The sequence below is a fragment of the Galeopterus variegatus genome, unplaced genomic scaffold, assembly GCF_000696425.1.
Source record: "Galeopterus variegatus unplaced genomic scaffold, G_variegatus-3.0.2 Scaffold630, whole genome shotgun sequence".
In the NCBI taxonomy this organism is placed as follows: domain Eukaryota; kingdom Metazoa; phylum Chordata; class Mammalia; order Dermoptera; family Cynocephalidae; genus Galeopterus; species Galeopterus variegatus.
In genome coordinates this window covers 176937-196129 of record NW_007726741.1, presented here as the reverse complement: position 1 = coordinate 196129, position 19193 = coordinate 176937, and the positions used below count along the sequence as shown (strand labels likewise).

At 34.9% G+C, this 19193-nt stretch overlaps 1 protein-coding gene across 1 annotated transcript in view; it reads left to right on the top strand.

The window, feature by feature from the left end:
• The first annotated feature begins 679 nt into the window (after positions 1-679).
• The window catches only part of IQUB (IQ motif and ubiquitin domain containing), a 47938-nt gene continuing 29424 nt past the window's right edge, over positions 680-19193 (top strand). The window contains exons 1-6 of the mRNA XM_008570773.1: positions 680-1100; positions 3423-3557; positions 7103-7264; positions 7351-7523; positions 7732-7887; positions 13040-13250. Of these exons, the coding sequence (XP_008568995.1) occupies positions 683-1100; positions 3423-3557; positions 7103-7264; positions 7351-7523; positions 7732-7887; positions 13040-13250 (1255 nt within the window). The 5' untranslated portion in view covers positions 680-682. The remainder of the gene's footprint in view (positions 1101-3422; positions 3558-7102; positions 7265-7350; positions 7524-7731; positions 7888-13039; positions 13251-19193) is intronic.

Genomic DNA, 19193 nt, shown 5'->3' with positions numbered 1-19193 from the left:
GCTCTGATCCAGTTCATGACTCTATAGTCTGGCTTATATGCCCTGGGCCAAGCTTCTGGTTGCTGTCATCTTGTCTCTCCCAAGTCCCAGTTCTTCACTGCTGTAGCTCTGGCTCTAGTCAGCTCCAAGCTCAACCTACATTTGTTATTAATGTGTTTGTTTTGGGGGCAAAGGTCACTGGAGACCTCTGCTCCAATTTGTGAAGAGCAGGGCTATTGTAAAGAGTGTATTCTATTCAGGATATATTCACTGTGGAGCTGGCTGGTTCCTTGAAGCTTGTAATCATTTGCAATGCCAGAAGCGTAAATCCTGTGCTAGTTTTGAAGTCAGAAAAAAAGTAATTTAAAAAGTTCTTCTTTCACAAGCCATACTTCATTGAATAAGAAAGGCATGACAAGATATTTTAAAGTGTTTTTTCATGTATTTTCACAGAATATTGCTTTCAAATTTATTGTTTAGTGGTTCTTTTTTTGTTATTCATTTTTACTTCCTGTAGCATTTTTTTAAAAAAATTCACCAATGTTTTTTGATCTGATTTCATTACTAAGGTAACCAATTTTTTTTAAATGAGCAACATTGTAATATATTACAAACATTACTTTATACCAGCAATGAATTTGATATTTGGTGTAGAAACTTTTGCATATGTGGTAAGTGTGTTTATTTTTCTTAATTTAGAAAAATGTCTGATCAGGAGGAAGAGTTTGATGCTCAGAATATAATTTATTCAACAGAAGAAAGTGATGGTGATGATGCTTTTGGCATTGTCAATATTCCAGTTCCCTCAGAAGATCTTCGAGAGTCAGATCAAACTGAAGAAGGCGAATTTGAATTAGAACCATTCAGTGAGGGCCATGACACAGGTGTTAAGGAGCAGAGTGACCAGAGTTCTTCAAGACTGGAACCGACTAATGAAGAACAACTGATAGAAGAGGTTTTGTCACCCAGACAAGTTTCACATACTCCAGGATATGATACAAAGCCGTATACAGTGCAGCCAGCCAAACAGAATCCAAGTGATGATACTATGACATTTCTGGACAAAATAAAGGCTATAAAGGAGTCTTTGCAAACATCAGCAAAAGAATCCTTAGCAACAGGTATTACCTAGGGAAGATAGGATATTTCATTTCCTCATTTTGAAGTATGGGTGCTTTTCCTCATGTGTTTGCTTATTTTTGTTTAATGATTTATTTTGTATTTGATATTACTTTCCCTTTTCCTTATCCACCAAGCTTTCATAGCCACTCACCTATGTGTGAGAGGCTCTCTATTCTTCCTCAATAAATGAGCATCATTAAATTATAAATTGATATTCATATACTTTTTAAAATTTATGTATTTTTCCAACTAGTAGGTTTTAAAAACGTTTAGGAACTTTGGAAAATGGTGAGTAAATTCTTGAGAATTATTGGAATTATTTTGCATGACAATTTGGATTTAATTATTGTATATAGCCAGCAAGAGGTGGAATGAGAACTGGACTCCTGATTTCCTAGTTTCATATCCAGTGTTAATTCCACATATCATATTGCTTTTACATATTTTCATAGTCTGCTTAGGGTTAACCTTATATTTAGCTTCAGAAAAATCATTGTTGTCTTTGTTGTAGGTTAATTTTAAAGACATACAAAAAATAATATTAATAGCATGTAGGAGTTGTTGTTCCATTCTGGGTAACAGAGTGAAGAGGGAGCAGTAATAATGTGGTTACACAGAGAACCGTTCTACTTACATGGTTAACTGACTGCTCCTTTTTCTCCCTTGCCATGAGTTTTGAATTTTTACCCCCAGTGTAGAGAACATGGGCCATCATTTCTTTTTTTTTTTTTTTAAATTTTAACTTGTCAAAATACATTGTAGTTGATTTTCATGTCCCTTTACCCATTATGGACCATCATTTAACAATAATAATAACAGTAGCTTAGTTTGGCTGGTAAAATGTAGCTTTTGAATCCAGTGGGGTAGTTTACCCTTGTGTGGTGTGTCTACACAAGTAAAGAATGAAAAGGAAGAAGGAAAAGAAACTAACTAAGCCCAACTATACCTGACTGAAGCAGGTGTCTCTCAGTTTCATTACTCAGTGTAAATTTGGGTTCTATTTTTGGATATTTCTGTTATTCCCTGATATTGTCACTTATAACAACATGGTGATTAAAATAAAGTTGTCTTGGTCCTGTACTTCCTGAGGTTCACAAATTCCTTAATGTGCCTCCCTTCCCAAAGCTTAAGAAGTCACTACTGTGAAAGTTTTAAAATATATTTATCATAGCTTTATATACCCAGAAAACAATTAAAATAGCCTCCTGATAATTTAACATCCATGAAAGTGTTCTCTTTTTTGATAAAGAACTATAAAAAAATTTTCATTTTGTTGGCGGCTGGCTGGAACAGGGATCTGAGTCTTTGACCTGGGTGTTACAACACCGTGCTCTACCAACTGAGCTAAACAGCAAGCCCTGAAAACAAGTTTTAACAAGCACAAAGAATCTTAGTATCACCAATGCCTAGCTGAATTTTGTCATGGGATTGTTGATAAATGTCTCAGTACACTTTATGAAAACTGTCATGTTAGGTAACTAGATATATACAAAACTTTTTGGCCTACAATGTTCATTCTATACTCCATCTTACTTATTAGATCTTCCCCATTAAAATTTAAAATCTATAGATGTAAAAGAAAAAAGTTTACTCCATATTATTAGTTTTTAAATACTGTATTTCCTTCCTATAATTTGTGAGCAAGTAATCACTTTATGATAAAAGTTTTTATTTTTAATATGTAAGCATCTTGATCTCCTATTTTGTAGAGTGGGGAGTGAGTCATATAATGTCCATTTTTGTGAAAAGTAGTTACAGTGCATTTCTAAGTTCTGGGATCTCATCTCAAGGTCTCCCTTTTCTATACTCGCTACACAAAAATACTTGATTTTCTGGGATGTTTCCTTGCTTATGTACGAATAATATATACCAGATGTTTGACACTGGTGCTAATTCTTGAGATTACGGATTAATTTTCAAAGCAAAAGGTTGCAACTGAATGTTGGTCATGTCTCCTTATAGAAAATTAAAAGTAATTCTTATAATTAGAGTGTGGTGGGGAAATATGGCAGAAGCAACCTGCATTTCATGTTGATTAAAAATTGACCCATAAGGCCGGTCCGTGGCTCACTCGGTAGAGTGCGGTGCTGATAACACCAAGGCCACGGGTTCAGATCCTATATAGGGATGGCCGGTTTGCTCACTGGCTGAGCATGGTGCTGACAACACCAAGCCAAGGGTTGAGATCCCCTTACCGGTCATCTTTAAAAAAAAAAAAAAAAAAAAAATTGACCCATAATTCTATACTTATTTGTGGACCTTAGGTTGCTGACCATTGCTGTATTTGACTATGATTCTTTCTCTTCTCTTTTTATCTACAGTAAAAGTTGTACTTATTCCTGTGGGCCAGGAAATTACCATGCGTTTTAAAGTTAACACTATTTTTAAATACCTCAAGGACCATTTTGCACACTTATTAGGTGTCCCACCTTATGTACTGCAGATAAGATATTCAGGTAAGTTTGGAGGCTAATAAAACTTATCAAGACTTCTCTAGTTTTAACATGTAAACAATCAAGATCATTGATATCTTGATGTTTACTATTTGAACATTATATTGGGTTATGCATTCATTCATTCAACATTTTTATTGAGGACATACTTTGTTCTAGATACTTTGCTAAGAACTGGAGATACAAAGAAACATGAAAAAATATTCCTGTTTTCAAGTTGTTTATAAACTAGTAAGGAAGAAGATACTAGTTACCACATAATATATAAATGCAATAGTTGCCACATAATGCATAAATGCTTTAAGTGGAAATATTCACAGAAAGCTATGAGAACAGGGAGAAAGGAACTTGGGAGATTCTAGCAAGTTTCATTTAATAAAAGTGATAGTACTTGTTCTCAGTTCCAAAGAGGTGAGAAAACCTGGTACTTTGGGGAAGTAGTAAGTAGTTTTGAGTGGCTGGACATAGTATATGGGGAGTGGGAGGAGATGAGATTGAAAAAAATAGAAGATGAAGATGAAGGAGAATGTATAGAACAAAAAGAGAACTATAAATGGTTTATGAGTATTCTATACATTAAGGTCAATTCACATTCCCATGATGTCAGGTTTGTTTATATTTTGTGGATGAAATTGAGCAGCCCGCTGGAGTTATATTCTCCTGTGTCATGAGAAAACACAGTCTTTGTAACTGCAATAGAGTTAGCCAGACCAACAAAGCTAAATATATGTTTCTATTAAATGTGTATGGGGCCGGCCTGGTGGCGCTTGGGAGTGTGGCGGCACTCCCGCCGAGGGTTCGGATCTCATATAGAGACCGGTCCGCTCACTGGTTGAGCGTGGTGCGGGCGTGACACCGAGGGTTGCGATCCTGTTACCGGTCACGAAAAAAGACAAAAAGGTATTAACTAGTAAAGATGCCACAAAAAGTTTCCAGAGAAAAAAAGCAGTTTAATTTCAAAATTATTTTTAAAAATCTGTTATAGTGAATGTACTCCAAAAGTAAGATGTTCATGTATTTGAATAACTGATTATTAAAGCTTGATGGGGGAAACAAAGGTGAAATTTAAATAATTATTAGTAATAATAATGAAAATGATCATGACCATGTTGATGATGATGATGGTTAATTTATTGAGCACTTACTATGTGCTAGTACTTCTACAAAATGTTTTGCCTACATTATCATTTAATCCACAGCAGCCCTTTGAGTTAGCTATTATTATTATTATTAACTCTTTTTTTGAGGGAAGGAAACTAAAGCTCGGGGAACTTGTGCAAAGTCAAACAGCTGATAGGTGGCACAGTCTGAACTTAAATGTAGGTATGACTCCAAAGAGTGAATTTGGAACTGCTGGGCATTAACTATAAGGTGAGGTTCGAAACTGAAGAAGAGAGAGAGCACTTTGAGACTGGAGTAGCCAACCAGTGGTACTTAAGGGTCTCTCTGTTCTTTGCACTTCATGACCTGTCTTCTTTAACTGTAAGTACCAGGCATCACCACTGGGTAACAGCTTTATTCAGCAGCAACTACAGAAGAGTTTGATTCTCTGCCAACTGTCCTGTAGGTAAGTACTTTCTTTTAGTGCTAGAACTGGAGCTCAGGTTTGGTGGGACTACACCCACTAGAGAAACATGTAAAGGAATGAAGAGGGCTCCGGGAACCTGTGTTAGTTTCCTATGGCTGTGGTAACAATTAATCACAAGCTTAGTGGTTTAAATGCTAAATCAAGTTCACCAGAATAAAGTCAAGGTGTCAGCAGGGCCACTGTCCCTCAGTAGGCTCTAGGGGAGAGTGCACTTCCTTGCCTTTCCAGCTTTGAGTTGCATTCCTTGTACTCTTTGGCTCATCGGCTCCCTTCCTCCGTCTTCAAAGCCAGCAATGTAGCTTCTTCAAATCTCTGTGCTTCTGTCATATCGCATTATCCTCTGTAGTCAAATCTCCCTTTTCCTTCCTCTTATCAGGGCCCACGTGATTACACTTAGGGCCCAACCAGATGATCCAAGATAATCTCCCTATCTGAAAATGCTTAATCAAATCTGCAAAGTCACTTTTGCCCTATAAGGTAACAATCCTGGAGATTATGAGGATGTGAATATATATTCACCCTATCACAAAGCCTGTATGATGCTCATGCTAATTTTTAAATTAAAAATTTAGGTTGTGAAATTGAAACTCAAAGGTCTTAGAATGTATTTTTTTAACATAGACAAAACTGAGTAGTGGTGTCTGATATATTTCTAAGAATGAGTATAGCTTTTGCTGTGGTCAGATTCCTAACTATAATTTAGGAAGACCATACATTTGGAGACTGATATAGTTCCTGTGACACAAAATAGTAGCCGGTAACGTTACATTTTTGGGTGCCTTAAAAATAGAGAAATAAAATTAGCTGATTTATTAAACACACCAATGGTGGGGTGGAAGGTAGAAGAGGGAGTAGAAGTTGAAGCAATATGACATAAAAATAAAGTGATGTACACTTTTCCTAGCACAAAACTGAGGCTTACCTATACCTTGACATGAATTAACTTATATGAGTTTCTGATTAATGGAAAGAGAGAAAGGAAGGGATTCTTTGGAATTCTGAGTATATGCTTTTCTGTGCCGGGGAGTGGGATGGGTATTAAAATAATCATGCTTTCCCTGACGTGGATATGTCTTGTGCTTATATATAACAAATTATGGTTTTTTACAAAGTCAATGTTTAGAGTATGATTCTATTTATCCTATACAATGTTTTTATTTTTAAATATTTATAGAATTTCATCGTTATTATATGTTTGTATTTCTGATGAGTTGAGAGTTCTTGCTTTATTTAAAATGCTGAATTCCTGCTCAAGATGCCACTATAAATCTTACTATTGTGGAATTTTCTATACTAACATTACAGCAAGAGATGTGAACCATTAATACTATCTTTAGTAAATAGATAATATGTGTTCCTACAAGCATCTTTGATGTTTTCTTTTTTTTCTTTTCTTTTTTTTGGTCTATTTTACTGACCAGTAACAGGATTGCAACCCTCGGTGTCGCGCCCGTACCGGGGACCGGCAACAGGATCGCAACCCTTGGTGTTGCACCCGCACCGCGCTCAGCCAGTGAGCGGGAACCGGTCTCCACATGGGATCCGAACCCTCAGCGGGAGTGCCGCCGCGCTCCCAAGCGGCGCACTCTCCAGTGCGCCACTGGGCCGGCCCTTTGATGTTTTCTATACCGTCAAAATGAGCACATGTAATTAGCCATTTCTAGAGACCTACTGTACATCATGGCAACTATAGTTAATAACAATATATTGTATGCTTAAAAATTGCTAAGAGAATAGATTTTAAATGTCCTTACCACAAAAAAATGATAAGTATGTGAGATAATGGATATGTTAATTAGCTTGATTTAGCCATTCCACAATGTATACATATATAAAAACATTACCTTGTACACCATAAATATGTACAATTTTTATCTGTCAATTAAAAAAAATAAAAAAGAAAATAAATAGCCATTTATTTGTCATAAAACTTCTTAAAATTTTATTTCATTTTTTTTAGGAATAATTCTTAAAAATAATGAGACTCTACTGCAACATGGTGTTAAGCCACAGGAAATTGTACAAGTGGAAATCTTTTCTGTCAACCCAGATCAATATCCAATCAAAAGAATAATTGCATTAAATGAAGTCGCTCAGATCATTACTGTTACCATACAAACTGGTTAGTTATTTGATATCTCTTAGATAAAGTATTTTAGAGTCCCTTTGTATTTAAACTTTCATTCAAGCTTGGTTTTATCTACTCAGGCACTGATCAGTACCAGGAGGTAGCTGTTGAGATTACAAAATCTGACTTTCACAAACCATTTCTTGGGGGATTCAGACATAAAATAACAGGAATAGAGTATCACAATGCTGGAACACAAACTGTACCTAAAAAGATTCCTGAAAGAACCAATGTATTTTGTAGGGATACACAGGTAATGTTTTTATTTTTCCATTTAGGTTTTTGAAACTATAGAATCAATACTGTTGTACTATATGACTCTCTCAAGTTCAGTTTTTCTAATTATATGACAGTTAAAATAATAAAAGAAAAATTAACTTAAATATGTAGGAAAAATATTCTCTTCACTCACGTGTGTGTATAGTGAATACTTATTTAAATTTTTTATGTTTGTATTTTAGACTGTTTTTCAGAAAAAAAAGATTCAACAAACTACAAATACAACATCTACACAGATGACTAAAATTGGTGTATATGTATCAAATATGACTGATAAACTGGTAAAACCAGGAAAATATTTTTCAGCAGCAGAATACCATGCTCAAAGATTAAAGGCGGTAAGATAACTTTTATTGTAGATGAATACTAAAAATTAAATATATAAGCCAATTGTTTTGTATGTGTCTGTGTTTGTTTTCCTATGCCACATTAGCTTGAGAAAGAATCCACATTAGTGTGGGTTATGTTTTACTGGTAATAAAAACAGTCTTTATCTCCAATATTCTCCCGTATACTGAACCAGAATTCTAAATGATCCTAATTCTTCCCTTTCCCTTAGGGAAATCCAGGTGCCTTGTGTGTTGCCTTTGGCCATTATTAGCCTTCTCAACACCTCTGTCTCTCGGTCTTAATATTTCTCACAATACAATCACCTAGGGAGCTTTCTAAACTAATTGAAACCAAATAGCACACTGAAGTCTGTTTTCTCTGCTATTAGTATAACCACTCCAATTCTCTTATTTCATTGTTTGCATGGTCTATCTTTTTCATCCTTTTATTTTCAGCCTGTTTGATCTCTTGTAGACGCATAAAGTCGGATCCACTTCCTGTAGTAAAAATGACCTGAAAACAGTGATTTAAACAGATTTTGTTTTTCAAATGACAATAAATCTGGAGCTAAACTATTGCTCCAGCTTAACAGATTTTTATTTTTTCAGTCCAAACTAATTTTCACCAAATAAAGGAAAAAATGGATCTATTAGAGAATTTGGGGAAAGAGTGAAGGTTAGGTGAAATTTAAGTGAAGTTTAAATTTAAACGATATGAAATTTAAAAGAGATGTAAAATATTGTTTCTTCTCTGAAGTTCAGCACTTTGGTTATAAATTGAGGCTGCTTCTCTCTGTTAAAGTGGCTTAGATTGTGTAGGCAAGAGTGGAATGTTTCATGCTTACTGATCTAATTTCAAACAGCAAAGTTTCTGATAGTTTATGATTTTAGAGAATGAAGTTTCTCAGTGAGTAAGAAAATAGTAGTCACCCAAAGAAGGGGCCTATTATGACATTTTACAGCTGCAGAGTGTCCTTGGGAGAAATATTGTTTCCTGTTAATTTTGTACTGACTTATCAGTGCCTGTTATTTCAGCCTGGTGATTTTTTACTTTCTCAGTTTAAACTAATTTTTGCTTTCTTAGTGTACCGGGCTTGGATAGTAACTCTACAATGTTATCAGGAACATAAAGATTTTCACTCCATTAATCTCATCTGAGCTTGTTACTGTATGATGATAAAATCATTGAACAACCTTCATCATCGTGTCTGCATTCTGTGCAGGAAGAAGGAAAAAGTCAAGGCAGCATGTCCCATGTATGCCACCTTCTTGGGTTTCCCCTGAAAGCCTCACCCAGTTACTTCCACTTGCATCTCATTGGTCTGAACTATGTCCTACAACTGTCCTTACACAAGAAAGTGTGATGAATGTATTTTTAAAGTAGCATTTTCTTAGTAAGAGGACGTAGGGGAAACTGGATATTAGGTAGGGAAGTGGAAGTGTCTATGACACTTTCCGAACTCCAATGAAATAATATTAAAGGAATAAAAAAATATATAAACATAAAGGGACAAAAAAATGTGAGAAGAGAGAAGAATAAATGCCAGTTGATCTTTTCGAAGTTGTACACCACATAGAGAAGTGCTAACTTGACTTACCAGAGCAGAGGAAGTGAAAAGTGAAATGCCTGTCAAGGGGGATGACATCAGGAACCAAGTCAATCTGCCCCTTGGAATCTTGGAAAGGGAATTAAAAGGTTGTGTGGGAGATGGAAGTGAGGTCTGAGATGCAAAGAGAAGGATTAGTTAAAAGCCGAATTAAGAGTAAATTTCCATTTAATACGTTCTTCTTTTATCATCATCGATTCCTTTCTACTTGGGTGGGTCATGTTTATTTTATTCTTCTTACTGCTTCTTGAGTTCAGTGCTTAGTAATTATTTTAAATCCTGATTTAGGCAAGATTATATTATGTGTGGCTACTGATATTTTTGCACTCATTCCCACCATCTCATTTTGTCTTTATGTATACATCATTCTTGTTTTTTTTTTATTATTATTATTTTCTTAACCCTTCCTTCTTTTTATTAGTTTGACTAAATTTTTCTTTTTCATTTATTTTTCTTTCATAGTTTGGAAGTAGGTACTTTATGTCTATTTTTTTAGTGGTTACTCATAAATTTTTTTAACACACCTAATTTTTTATACCAAAGGCATATGTAATATGAACAAGTCAAGAACATTAACAGTCTTTTCTTTTCTTCATTTACTTGCCCTCTTCCCTCATTCCTCTTATCCAGCGAGGATTTTATCTGGAATTGTAATTATATATAATTTACTATATAATTATAAATTCAGATTGTTGTTTTTGTATATTTACATTGATAAATACGATTTTTTTCAAATAAAATATATTTAGCTAAATAACTTTTTGAAGTTTTTCTCAATGCTTTAATTTTTCCCCTTGAATTTATTATTCTTGCTGGAATACATTCTGTAGTCATTCTTTCAGAGATTATGCATGAGAAGTAAACCATCTGAGTCCTTATTGAATGAACCTTATATTTGCATTTTTGTTTGAGTGGATGTAGAAGGTTAGACTCCAATTTATTTTTAGGATTATTTTTTATAATAACTTTAAAATTGTATTTGACTAAAAATCTGATATCAATCTGATTCTCATTTCTTTGTTTCCCCTTTCTGGAAGGTTTTAGGATTTTCACATTATCCTTGGTATTTTTTAATCTTACTGTGATGTGCTTGAGACTTGGTGATGGACCGTTTCTGTCTGAGAACTTATGGCTTACTTTGGGAAATGTCCTTCTATTATGTTTGAAGTAGTGTCTGTAATACACTTTCCTCATTCCGTCTGGAACTTGTTTCAGACATATTTTGGAATGTCTGGATTTATCTTTCATGTCTTTTTTTTTCTTTATTCTTTCCAATTTTTATGATTTATTCTTTTACATTCTAAAAGATCTTCTCACCTAAGTTTCTTGCTTACTAACTCCTTCTTAGGCTCTGCACACTGCAGATCCATATATAATAAAGTACTAGTTCTCTGCCAATTTCTATTCTTCCTTTCTCTCCTTGTAGTAAACACATGCTGCCCTACTGAAGACCACATTTTATAACTTTCTTTGTGTATCAGTAAGGCTGTATAACTAAGATCTGGACAATGAAATGTGAGGGGCAATGATGTGCCACTTCCAGATATTGCTCTTAAATTGCTCTTTGTTCCTTTCCCCCTCTTTACTGGCTGGAAGAAGATAGGAAGTGGAGCAGGCCATTGGGACATAGAAGTAGGAAGCCATTTGTTAAATATGTCAGCGCTTTCTACCCGCCCTAAACTGCTTGCCAGTCCTTGGATTATTATGTGAGAGGCGAAAAACTGTTGTTTAAACAACTGTGTTTTAGTGTCTTTAATAAATTTAACACGTTTAATAGCACCCAAGGTAATACATATTCTATTGACTTTTGCAAATTTCAAAAATAAAAATTTTGCAAGTCTTTTGTTTGTTCTTTTATATTGATTATTTAATAATTATTTAATATTATTTTTATATTAATTATTTTACATTTTATAGCCATCCCTTTTTCTCTGAAAATGTTGACTATATTTAGTCTGGTTTTGTTTTTTGTTTTGCTTTGTTTTACTCTAGTAAGGTGGTTCTAAAACCTCAGCATCAGCATCACCTGGAGGCCTTGTTAACATGCAGAATACTGTTCTCGACCCCAGAGTTTCTGGTTCAGTAGCTCAGGGATGGAGCGTGATAATTTATAGTGCTCATAATTTTCCACGTGCCAATGATGCTGCTGGTCTGGCCACCACTCTTTGAGAACCACTGTTGTAGTAATTCTGTTTCACACAAGTATGTATTCTTCTTTTTATTGAGTGAGGGACCTTTAATGTTGTTGGCTCTTCTCAAATGTTCAGTTATTCTTGGGTGTGTACTCATAAAATATTTGAGATTTTTAATGTCCCATGTGCTAGCAATGTATTTGTTTACCACAGTCTGACCCAGTGGTTTTAGGGGATGTGTAAGGCTTGATTTGGGGCGAGAGGTAGTTTTCTGGATAGAGATTTTCTATCCAGCCTTCTAATACATTAACTACTGTTTCCTAAGCACAAATATCTCTGTTGCTCATTGCCTAAATTGTTTCAGAGAAGCCTGTCCCTTTTTCAGTCTTCAAGCAGTTGCCCAGTGAGTTGCCTTTCTGCTCAGAGCATCTACCAGTTTTAGATTTGAAGCAGTCCTAGAACCACTTCTATATTTTCCATCTTGCTTCTCCCGTGTATAATTTGGTTATAGATTCCTTCTTCAATTTATTCCACCTGCCTCTTTTCTTGAAGGAATTCTTCAAAGTTTCTATTCCTTGGGGGTCTTCTTCAGTATGACCCAGTGTCTTTATTGATTTCTCCTGTATGTAATTTTTCTATAATTATGAGGCATTAGGATAAGGGAAAGGGATGTGTCAGCTCTGTCCTCAATCTCCATCCAGCCTTTCCACATTTTATTTTTATTTATGAGTTTTGTAAATAAAATTATAAATTCTCTCAGCTATATCATGAACTTTTTGAGGGTCTGGTACTACGCCGTACCCTCAAACCTATTTATATGTCATACAGTTTAATAAATACCCGTTTGCTTAAGTCTTTCTTTTATCTAACCTGCCTTTGGTGGTTTCCACACATACCTACCTGCTGTGTGTTTAGAAAATTCAATTTTGTTTTAAATATGAGCCTAATCTAATGGCAGTTAAGATAAGCAAGAGACAATTAACATTCACAACAATACTAGTATTTACTGAGGATTTGTTATGTTCCAGGCTTAGGCTAAGCATTTTTTTTTTTTACTGTTATTATTACTGTTTTACAGCTGAGGGTACTAAAGCACAGAGATAGCAAGTAACTTACCCAAACTCAAACAACTAGTGAATAGCAGAAGGAAGATTCAAGCAAAGTTTTACTCCAGGGTTTATGCTCTTAAGCGTTGTACTAACAGCCTCCTATGAAGGTGTATTTACTAGATTCCAAAGTCAAATAGCAGTGACATGCATTAGCCATGGTTTTTATTTTGGTGTATTTGAGAATAGATTCACAGTATGTTGCTGCTGCTGTTGTTGTTGAATTGGAATTGAAATAATCATTATTGCCTTTCTTTATTGTCTGATCAAAAAGTCGATGACAGACACTTTTTATTTCCTTTTAATATAACTATAGGTGATAGTGATACAGACTTACTACAGGCAATGGCATGCTAAAATCTTTGTGGAGAACTTAAGAACACAGAAAAGGTTGAGGATGGAGTGGGAAGCACAGGAAGAACAAAGGAAGATAAGGGAAAAAGAAGAATGGATGAAATTGGATTATTACAGGAGGCATAATCCTAAAACAAATGAAGATTTTGAACTTCTTTATGATGCACTAGAACGTAAGTTTGTCATAGGCTTTGCATAAAATATTAATTTTTAAATATTTTATTAATAGAAAAAACAGGTTTACTGAAGACAAAAGGAAGACTATTATTATTTTAGGGAGATATCTTGGGAATCTGAACTAGAGAATATAGAAAGATGAATAAAATTTTACATTTGGGACAGGAATTAAGTCTGGAATGAAATTGGAAGTGCTTTTATACTAATAATTAATAAAATGTGCATACTGCTCTATGAATTATGCAGTTTGAGTATATTAATTTTACTTGATCCTCATTTATGTGAGATTAAGAGAAAAAGTGCCATCTAATCTTTCTGGTGGCTTCTCAACTCAGAGTTGAGGTGTCCTTTAATCCCTCAACCCAGCATCCTGTCTGATTTTACTCTTGAGAGCAGTGGCTTTGCCATACCTTTTAAATTCTCCTCTGTTAATAATAACATAGAAACGTGTATTCTCTGCACACTGACCTTTATTCCCCATTTCTTCCACATTGTGTGTGTTAGTCATTGATAAATTAAAACATGTTACTTGCACAAGCTAAGCACTCCTTCCTCAGGACAGTAGATACACCATTCCCCCTTCTTGGAGCCCTTTCCCCATTGCCCACCTTCACATCTCAGGTTGAATGTCAACTGCTGACAGGTTTATGTGACTGACAATGTAATTTGGATATCCTATTGTTATCTCACTGTCCTCATTGCACCTCAGACTTATAATTTGTATCACCGCAGTTTGTATTAATGCATCTTTTGCTTAACATTTATTTTCACCACTGGATTGCAAGCTCTATGAAGGAATAACTAATTTATTTTTTTTGTCAATTTCACTTTCTGTGCTTAGTTCACATGCCCAACAAATGTTGGTAAAATGAATGAATGACTGAAGGTAAGAAACCCAGGGATGTAGTAATGCAAGTGTCTCTAGCTTCTGTTTTGCCAGCAATACCTACAAAAGTACATATAAATGGCACAGAAGAGTTATTTTTTATACTAGATGTTTGAGAGTGGATAAATTGGACTTTTGTGAAGACATAGAAGAATTTTAAAAATTAAATATAGCCTTAGTTTTTTTTTTTTTAGTTCAACAGGGTCTTTATCTGAAAAAATAAGTCTAACTTCTCTATGATTATTCATAACATTAACTTTGTTTATGTACTATATTTTGTGGATGTTATGATGTATTCTATTACTCAAGTCACAGTTTCCTCTCTAATTAAATACATTTTATAGGTGTTGGATATTGGGTCTGTTTAAATAGCTGTATGATAATATGCTGTATACTGAAGATTATATACTTAAACACTAGGTCTAACGAACAATACTTATAAATTTATCTCTTTGGTAACACACAAAATTGAGTGGCTTTTTAAAGAATGTTTACAGCATCTATAGCAGTGTTTGAGGTAACTGTTAAACCTGCTCCTTAGATTTGTATGTCTGTTTCCCCCTTTCTCCTATTGTTGAACTCTGGAAATACTCTTTTACTTTAAACTTCATTTCTACTTCCATTTTCTCTGTCAGATGATAACAAAGATTATTTCTAAGTGTCAGTAGTTCAGTAGAGAGCTTTGTTAGCCAGGTATCTGTGAAAGGTCTTATTGACAGTGTAAAACTGAAGTTCTATGAAAGCAGAGCTCTGTTAAAATACTCCAAACGCCTATATGAATAAACAAAGGATGCCATAGTTATTTTTGTTTGGTTAATAGGCTACTGTGCAAAATAATAGAAAATACGGTGAATGAGTTTCTACCTTTCTTCTTATTAGTGGTGTTATCTAGGACAAGTTACTCATTTCTTCTAAGCCTCAGTTTCTTCATCTATAAAAAGGACTTAATAATTTCTGGCACATCTTCTTCAGAGGTCTTAACAAAGTGAAAAATACAAAATATTAAATTTAAGAAAGTACTTTAAAAAGTGAAAAAATCTGTACAGATATGTGTTAACATTCTATGGCAAATAATTTTATACAGAATTTCAATATTAAAGTAGAACAGATATATTATAAATAAATCCACACATGATTGGTTGGGAGGAAAATGAAAGTGAATCAAATGAAATTTCTTACATAAAACAGACATCTCTCAGTTTTTTCCAGTGCTGAAATTCTAATTAAAATCCTCATAATAATATTTTTTCGTTCTCTTTTGTTGTAGTTAGCATCTCTGGTTCACAGGCTTTTTATATTGCTCTTCTATTTAGTATAGTTTTCTGCATTCCATAATCAAAACTTCAGTCCTTGGAACAACTGCCCTCTTGTGGCTCATAGTGACAATTGTATAGTTTGAATTATAATTCATAGTATGAAACTTTTCTCTTTAGGATAACCTGTCCTTCAGTAATAAAAGCAAGATGGTATTAATTAATTTAAGAAAATAAATTTAACTACATAAGATAACATGTCAAAGACAAGACAATCTCCAGGCAACAATGTTTGATTTTTATGTCTTTTTTTTCTTATAGCAATATGTTGAGAGTGACTTTTTCATTGATCTGAATTGTCACTAGAGTTGATAGTTGAAGAAACAAACAAAACAAAACAAAACAAAACAGGTGCTGAGTATCCCTTATTCTGTATAAAACCTGCAATAACTAGGTTTGTTTTGCCTATTTAAAATTTTTATATAAATGTGTTAAAAGAAAAATTTTAGACAAATTAAATTTAACACAGTTTAATTAAGCCAAGAACAATTTGGATGCAGCAGCCACTAGAACCAGAATAGATTCAAAGTGACTCTGGGGTTGTCACGTGGTTAGCTAAGATTTATAAATGGAAAAAGGAAGGCGATGTACAGATAATGGAAGTGAGGTACAGAAACAGCTGGATTGGTTACACTGGGCATTTGCCTTATTTGAGCATGGTTTGAATACCTGGTTGCCTGTAATTGGCTGAGACTTGGCTACTTGTTACAAGAGTAGGTTACAGGCTGTTTACACATCAGGTTAGGTTAGAGTTTACTATGTCTGAAGAAACCTTTAGGTCAAACTTAATTTAACAATTCCCTCATTTTGGTCAACCTCTCAACTCTGAGAGATAGACCAAAATTTTAGGCACTGACATCACTCTGTGTCACCACTGTCAATGGACATATTTGGTCTCAAATTTCACTGGGAAATAGCATAACAGTGGGTTTTATAAGGTGAAATCAAGGAATCAGAGCAATAGGAAAAAAACTGATTAACATCAGGTTACTTTTTCATAAGGGTTTAGAGCAGGGGGGACTTCCTTAGTCTGGAATCTCCTGTTTACAGGAGGAAAAAATGGTTTTGTTTCAGAATCTATCTGCTTTTTTAAAGTTTCAGTTTGATTATGTGGCACTTAACATGAGTGCCTCCATTTTGGTTTCATCTGATTTGTTGCTGACGAGTGCAGGAGCTCAGTCCCATAAGTTTGTTTAACAATTGCAATTACACAGAATGATTTTTTTGTGCCCAGCTTTTATAATTCATATTTGTGTCATCAGACTCATTCATGCTGTTGTGTGTAGTTGCAGTTTGTTTGTTCTCATTTCTATATAGTATGCCATCACATGAATTTACCACGATTTATTTGTTCATTTTACTGTGGCTTATTTTTTTCCTCCCCAGTTTTTTGGCAAATACAAGTAGTACTGCTACACATATCTTTTGGTGAAAATATATGTGCACTTCTCTTGGGTGTAAACCTAAGAATGGAATTGCTGGTTCATAGGATATGTATATGTTCAGCTTTAGTGGATCCTCCTAGATAATTTTTTAGAAGTTTTACCAGTTTATACTCCTACAGGGGAGTATGAGAGTTCTAATTGCTCTGTCATCCTCTCCAACATTGGACACTTCTGTCTTTTTCATTGTAGCCACTCTGGAGGGTATACAGTGCTATCACCCCACCTCATTTTTGATGAAGGCTCCAATAGGTGAGATATCAGGATACCAGAGTCAGTGTGGGGCAATCTCTCTCCCTCATAAAAAATTTACAAAGGAAATGAGGTGGAACCTATTCCTTGGCCCAAGGACCATTCAGGAGGATCAAAGATATAAAAAGGGAGAGGAGAGAGAATTTGAAGAGATTAAGAAAGCGGTTTCTTTGGACAGAGCCCTGGCTATGCTTTAGGGTGGGAATAGAGGGTTTTGCTGTTTTATAACTACATGCCTAGTGAGAGAAGCCTCAACAGAGCCCTCTTGGGGAGCTTCAAAATATGTTCCCTGTGTCATGGAGGACTGCTGCCTGAACCTTATCCTGGATGGTAGATTGGGGTCTGACTACAATCTAGGAAACTTATAGAGCTAGTGGAGGGCTGACAAACTTCTTTGATTGTGGAGAGTGCTGCTGCATTGATATCTACAACACTCCCAGGATTTTTTGAGCAGAGATATGTTTGTCTTCTGTCAAAATGGGACTACACAGTAGAGAGAGCAAGAGAGAGTGAATGTGCAGCAAGGTGTTTAGAGGTCCTCTTGGGTCCTCTTCAATAGGGCCTACTGGGGAAATGAGGGGATCTTGCCAGAAAGAAGCTTAAAGTGAACAGCTGGATCATTCATAAGCAGCTACCTGGAGTGCAGATGCATCTGTCTGGGGTCAAGGGAGCTGCAGGAGGAGGGGTTCAGCTCAGAGCCCCAAGATAGTGAGCGTAATCATTTGTCAGGCTTGGGGAGCCAGAATCTACCCAGCCACATAAGGAATAGTGAGGAGGAATAGCAGCTATGAAGCATCACTTATGAACCAGGAAACAGTCTCCCATCTGACAACGAATCTGCTCACATCTTGATCTTGAACTTCCCAGCCTCCAGAACTCTAAAAAATAAGTTTATGTTGTTTATAAACTATACAGTCTATGGTATTTATTATAGCAGCCCAAAAAACTAAGATATTGATGAAGATACAAAGGCAATTCAATGGAGAAAGGACAGTATTTTCTTGTAGGCAATGTATAACAGGATCTTATTTTTTAAAATCCAATAAGACGTCTCTGCCTTTTAATTGGGATACTTAGGCCATTTACATATAATTTGATTATTGGAATGGTTAAGTATAAATCTGTAGTCTTGCCATTTTTTTAATATTTATCTCTCTTATTATTTTCAAAAGTCTATTTCCTTTTGATATTCACCTGTTTACTATTAGGTGTTTGAATTTGCATACACTTATCTATTTTTATCCTGCTTGAAATCATTGGGCTGATTATTTCTTTGCATCACAAGCCCGAGAATCTGTGACTTTTGTAAATTCTGGATACTTCTTTTCTGCTATCTCCCTGATATCATCTTTTCCCCATTCTCTCTATTTTCTCATTTTGAAAATCATGTTATACATATGTTGGCCCTTTTCATGTTGTTCTTTATTATATATTTTTATCTTTTAGTCTCATTTTACTGCTTTTGGATAATTTATTTACATCTTTCAGTTTACTCATTATCTCAGGGCTTATCTAAACTGCTGTTTAACCTATTCAGTGAATTTTTAATTTAAAAATGTGAATATATAATTTGTAGAAGTTCTGTTTCACCATTTTCAAATTCATTTGACATTAATTATATTTTTTCCTGTTTTTTTCTATTTTAGTAAATAGTTGTTTTATAGTTTTAATGAAAATAACTTCATTATCTAAATTCCTTGATGAGTCTAATTCTACATTCCTGTTGATTTTCATTTATGGTGGCAGCTTTCTTCATATTTAAAGATGTTGAAGTATAATATACATATTATAAAGTACACAAGCCTTAAGTGTACAGCTCTATGTGTTTTTACATATGTGGAAAGATATATAGCAATTACCCATGTTAAAATCTAGAATATTCCGGGCCGGGCCCGTGGCGCACTCGGAAGAGTGCGGTGCTGGGAGCGCAGCAGCGCTCCCACCACGGGTTCGGATCCTATATAGGGATGGCCGGTGTGCTCACAGTGCTCACTGGCTGAGCGCTGTGTGGCTGGTCTCAAAAAGGATCGCGTGTTTATTTTATTC